The sequence below is a fragment of the Geotrypetes seraphini genome, chromosome 19, assembly GCF_902459505.1.
Source record: "Geotrypetes seraphini chromosome 19, aGeoSer1.1, whole genome shotgun sequence".
Lineage (NCBI taxonomy): Eukaryota > Metazoa > Chordata > Amphibia > Gymnophiona > Dermophiidae > Geotrypetes > Geotrypetes seraphini.
In genome coordinates this window covers 5465206-5471031 of record NC_047102.1, presented here as the reverse complement: position 1 = coordinate 5471031, position 5826 = coordinate 5465206, and the positions used below count along the sequence as shown (strand labels likewise).

At 43.7% G+C, this 5826-nt stretch overlaps 1 protein-coding gene across 1 annotated transcript; it reads left to right on the top strand.

Moving 5' to 3' along the window:
• The first annotated feature begins 873 nt into the window (after positions 1-873).
• On the top strand, positions 874-5303 carry FGF19 (fibroblast growth factor 19). Its single transcript, XM_033928764.1, has 3 exons — positions 874-1099; positions 1324-1427; positions 5001-5303. Exons 1-3 carry the CDS (start codon positions 874-876, stop codon positions 5301-5303), a joined length of 633 nt encoding a protein of 210 aa, XP_033784655.1.
• Positions 5304-5826: the final 523 nt, after the last annotated feature.

The window sequence follows — 5826 nt, the reverse complement described above, 5'->3', positions numbered from 1 at the left end:
TTGACCACCTCCGCTGGGTGGGCATTCGAGGCATCCATCACTCTTTCAGTGAAACACCACCCTCTTGGTGGTCTTTAAAATTACCTTCGGTTCTGTGAAAAGGTTAAAGTGTCTTTCCTTGCTATGTATTCAATCTCTAGATTTTATTGGCTCATCTCACTGCAGGGGGTCAGCAGCAGGGGCTGACAATGGCTAGGCCTTTATCTTTATAGTAACAGGTCTCTCCATATTTGGATTTTCTTGCCTTCTCTGATGTAAGGTGTCTGTTGTTACTGCTATAATTCCATGATTTGAGGACCGTGGTCTGCCATATTTTAGGTTGGTGGAAAATGCGTTTTCATTAAATGCATAAATAACACGCTCAGAAATGCAAAGGCAGGCTGGTCGGCTGACAACAGATTAAGTGGAAAGTGCTAGGGCCTTTATCTTTCCGTTTGAAAATAGAGTTAGGGGCTTTGCTGTCTCTTAAGATAAGCTGCTTTCATTGTCCAACTTAATTAACCTCTCAAGCTGCATGTGTGACACAGCAAAAAACATGCCTCCCAAGTTTTAGAAATAAAATACAGACACTGGTGAGATTAATTGCGGGGCAGGATTCTGATGCAAGTGTGGAGTCTCCTATATTGATTAATATTCACTAGGGCGGGGAGCTGGCTACTATATTGGATCTGAAATTAATCTTATCGATGGAGCTGATAAGAGACCTATAAAAGGCAAGGGGTTGGCTTTCTATTTACTACAGCCCTGAAAGCAATTACAAAGCAGAGCTTGGTTAATCCTGTAGGAACTTTGGGGATCTCTGTGTGTGTGTGTGTGTGTGTGGTGTGTGTCTGCGCAGGAAGAGAATCACTTCAGTTGCAAGAACCCAGGAGGATGTGGCGAAGCCTCTGCATATCCTACCTTGCCTTGGTTCTGGTGGAACTCTGCTTGGCAAGAGTGGTCCACTCCATTGATGCTGGGCCACACGTCAACTATGGCTGGGGGGAGCCGATAAGACTCCGACATCTGTACACAGCCAGCAAGCACGGGCTATTCAGTTATTTCCTACGGATCAGTGAGGATGGAAGGGTGGATGGAGTCAGCGTCCAGAGCTCCCACAGTAAGTGCAGGGAAGCAAAGCTGCCCACAGGAGATGCACAAAAGCAAACTCTACAATCTCAATGTATAGAAATGAGCTAATGCGAGTGGAATTTAAACACTGATTTATCTTTAGAAAGCTAAATTTAAAAAATGGCACTTTGATGGCCATGGATGCAATGAAAATACAGCTGTGTACCATTTGCCCATGCTTGCAAAACATACACTTTCTTTGCATGCTTATAGGTCTGCTGGAAATCAGAGCTGTTGCTGTTCGAACTGTGGCGATTAAAGGTATTCACAGCTCCCGATATCTCTGTATGGACAGCGACGGCAGGCTGCATGGGCTGGTAAGCGATACATAACATTCTGATTTGTATTAGTTTTAAATTGCAAATATCAGTGCTTATTTTCAAGCTAATTAGGGGTCTATTAAGAGTAGTAAAAATGAGTACTTCCGCTGTGCAGGCACTTACACAGGACACTTTTTCCAGTCAACTCAAATATTTTGCTTTACCATCATGTTCCAGTATTCATGCCTCACCCTTCCAGGTTTGGGATTTTATTTGGACTAAACTGAAAATCAGAAGTCTTACAAGAACAGACTAAAGAGCAAAGAGAGATTGATGCATGATTCCTTCCTGGGGAGCCCAAACGCATCCTCTTGCAAGCAGGAAATCTTTGCTGTCTCTGCAGTGGGACTTAATGAAAGGTCCACTTTGAATGCAAATACCTTTTGTAATTTATGGAAATAACAGATCCCTAAAGATCCATGCAGTGCACATTGGCCTTTTCCCATAGTGATGCAAGGAAGCTCGCCGTCAGAAGGACATCGGGGGTTTTTTTTTTGCAAGAATTAGCGTGCCCTACACAAAAAAAAGGGGGAGGGGTCCTCTCTCCTCTCAGCATTTCTCTTCCTACCACACCAGCAGTAAAAGTTTCCAATACTTATTAGTTTGCACAGACAAAAGGACATTCTACAAAGAATTGCGCTTCCATAATTGGCAGGGACTCTAATCTTGCCCATCTAGTCTGCAGCTAAGTTTGTAAACATGCTGCTGAGGTCACCGGAATAGCGGCAAATTTAAACCCATCGAAAGAAAGTGAGTAACGATTATATCTGACAGTGAAAGCGCGGAAGGCTTTCTTTTTAACGAGCCTAGCTATAGCCCCTAAATTTATTTATTCAATTTTCTATTCCGTTAGCGACAAGGACTTGAAATGGAGATGAGGCCATTTTAACAACATGCACACATGCAGCCACCCCCTAACTTCCTCCATGAAGAGATCCCACATGCCAATTTTAAGAAAAGATGGGATTGGCATGTGGGATCTCTTCATGGAGGAAGTTAGGGTCAGACTAGATGGGCCGTGGCCCTTTTCTGCCATCATTTTCTATGTTTCTACATAGTAAGAAAATCAAACAAATGTGTTGGACTTATTTCAGCAACATGACGATCGGTAAAGCAATTTTAACGAAATGGCACAGACTTCTTACAGAAGTGAGAGAATTTCTATCATAAGGGAAATAAAAAGCTGTCCCTGTTCCTGACGGAAGTGTCCTAAAAGGCGAAAAGTCTCTTCATAAATGTTACCTGATGTGAATGAGTTGATCAGTGTAATACTTTCCCCAAAGCATTACATCAAGCAGCGTGACAAAGCAGCAGTCTTTTACAATCTGAGAAGTATAATTGGGGTTTTCTTTGTTAGACTTTGAGGTCATTCACCGCAAGTAACTTAGACAAAAAAAAAAAGAAGCAGAGCAGTATGAAAAAGCAAACAGAAGATTTGAAGCCTGACATTGCAACAACGCGATCAAAAGAAACCTTTGCCAGCAGTAGAAAAATGCTAGGGATGGGCAGTCATTAAGAATGACAGACGAAATGGCAAAGGCAATTTTGCTGCCTTTTCCTATCTTTGGCACCTAGATTTCAAGCCGCCCCCCCCCCCCCAACTCCTCACAGGTATTTCACATGAAGATCATTTTGTAAATGTTTTTTGCATGTAAAAGGCCTCTTACAGAATTAGATCAAGTGTAAAAACAAAAAAAAAAGCCCCACACAGTACCAGTGGGGGTGCACTTGTAGAGAAGAGGTGTTCAGGGGTGGAGCTTGGCCAGAGAGTTTTGATTTATGTAGATATCTTATAAAGTATGTACATACTTTACACACTAATGTTTAGGGCTGCTCCTGAGCAGCACCCAAAATCTGGGCATAGTTTGTGCAGGACTTCTAAAATATATCAACATCTCTGTGTCTTTATAACCCAGGCGAGCTGATATAAAAATTGACCTCTATGGCAGTGGCATACTAAGAGGGGACGATTCGCCTCGGGCACCATCTTCCTTACCCACTCTTACCATCTTCCGCTGGCACCCCCCTTTACCCACTTCGCCCCCTGCCACACATGCATGCTTTCCCCCCAGCTCAAACAACCTCCCAGCCCCTCCCCTGTACCTCATTGAAGAAGAGGGATGCACACTCCCTCTTGCCAGCAGGCCCACCTCTTCGAAATGGCAGGCCTTCCCCTTCCTGATGCAGCCTCAAAGCAGTTTACATACAGGTACTTCAAGCATTTGCCCTCTCTGTCCCGGTGGAATCACAATCTATCTAAAGTACCTGGGGCAGTGGAGGATTACATGACTTGCCCAGGGTCACAGGGAACAACATGGGATTTGAACCCACAACCTCAGGGTGCTGAGGCTGCAACTCTAACCACTATGCCACTCTTCGTGCCACTTAAACCCAAGTAAAACAATTACATGGCAGTAGGGTGGCTACTGGCCCAATGTGTCCCACTGAAAACTGTAACTGTAAAAAGGCTGAGAAAACCACTAGGAAACTTAAAAACCAAAAACATTCCAGTAGCCATTTATTTGCATACTGATGACATCATCAGGGCATCAAAAGTGCTGTTTTAAATAAGCATCTAAATACCTATAAAACACTGGAAGCAAAGTTGCTGTAGTTAGTCCAATATAAAGATAGCACTTGGATTCCTTTTGGTTTATTTCTACATAGTCACTTGCTTTTACAAAGCCATGGGCCAGCGAGGTAAATGTTCCGACACTCACACACAGAATTCCTATGAGCGCCAGAGAGTTTACCTCGCCGGCCCATGGAATACACCTTGACTGTGGCTTTGTAGAAGGAGCCCGTTATCTTTAAGAGTGGACTAACACGGCCGCCACCCCATTCGTCTAAGAATAATGTGAAAGAAAAATTGAAGCAGAAGAATTACGATGCAAGAGAGCTCAGATTTTGCAGAACCACGGTGTAGCAAACAGGATTTATTTGAAAAAACTTCTAGCCCTCTTAAATCCTAAGTGGGTTACAAAATCACATACACATGCAACAGGACCGGGCAGCTCAACCGTTGCCAGAGGTTGTAGTAAGAGCGGCTAGCGAAGGGTATGGACAAATTCCTGGAGTAAAAAAGTCCATAGTCTGCTATTGAGAAAGACATGGAGGAAGCCACTGCTTGCCATGGTAAAAAAACAAAACAACAACCCAGACCTTAAAAATAATTGAGTAGGCAACTTAAAAGCAAGGAAAATGATTATGATCCCCTAATTTGCATTGGGCTCAGTTCCATTTCTGAAGAGGAAAGCATTGAAGGATGTTGAAATGCTCTTCTCTTAGGTTTTAAGAAAGGTTTGGACAATTTCCTGGAGGAAAAGTCCATAGTCTGTTATTAAGACATAGGGGAAGCCTCTACTTGCATGGAATGTTGCTACTTTGGGGATTCCGGAATCTTGCTACTCTTTAGGATTCTGGAATGTTGCTACTCCTTGGGTTTTGGCCAGGTACTAGGGACCTGGATTGGCCACCGTGAGAACGGGCTACTGGGTTTGATGGGCCATTGGTCTGACCCAGTAAGGCTATTCATATGGTCTTAATAACAATTCCTTTTTTACCTTTCAGTTCAGTTATTCTGCAGAAGACTGCTCTTTCGAAGAGGAGCTCCTTCCGGATGGCTACAACATCTACAAATCCAAGAAACATGGCATTCCTGTTTCTTTAAGTCGAGATAGACAGCGGCAACAATACAGGGGAACTGGCATCCTGCCTTTGTCACACTTTCTGCCCATGATCAACCGAGTGCCTGTGGAGTCCGACCACGACAAGTACACTGAGGACATTGAACCCATCGATCCAGCTGAGATGGACCCGTATGGAATAATATCTCAAAGAGGAGTGGAAAGCCCTAGTTACCAAAAGAAATGACCACGTGTCTAACATCAAACTCAATGCGCGTGCTCTAGTTAACTGAAGCCTGAAAGCCATAACATCTGGCCACCAAGAAGGGCACGTGAACAAAAACTTGAACCGCCACTGCGGAAAAACCCAAAAGTATCACGTTGCAGTGACAAGACTGAAGCTGTCTCTTAGGAATTCCTACTTTTGCTTGTTGGCTAAGAGCTAGTACTTATCCTTAGACATTAGTTGGTATTCCGGATGCCTGCCAATAACTGCAAATTAAGTAGCCTGATGGTTAGTGCAGCAGACTGAGATCCTAGGGACCTGGGGTTTATTTCCACTGCAATTCCTTGTGACCCTGGGCAAGTCACTTTGCCCAAAGTACAAAAGAGTGGATAGCGTAGCTGGTTTTAAGAAAGGTTTGAACATGTTCCTGGAGGAAAAGTCCATAGTCTGTTATTGAGAAAGACATGGGGGAAGCCACTGCTTGCCCTGGATCGGTATCTTGGAATGTTGTCACTCTTTGAGATTCTAGAATCTTAGTACTCTT

What these genes read in the sequence shown, in the direction of transcription:
- FGF19 (XM_033928764.1), top strand. Translation starts at nt 874, where the DNA reads ATGTGGCGAAGCCTCTGCATATCCTACCTTGCCTTGGTTCTGGTGGAA. An exon ending in CAGCGTCCAGAGCTCCCACA is followed by an intron (nt 1,100 to 1,323) that starts GTAAGTGCAGGG and finishes GCATGCTTATAG; the next exon opens with GTCTGCTGGAAATCAGAGCT. An exon ending in ACGGCAGGCTGCATGGGCTG is followed by an intron (nt 1,428 to 5,000) that starts GTAAGCGATACA and finishes TTTACCTTTCAG; the next exon opens with TTCAGTTATTCTGCAGAAGA.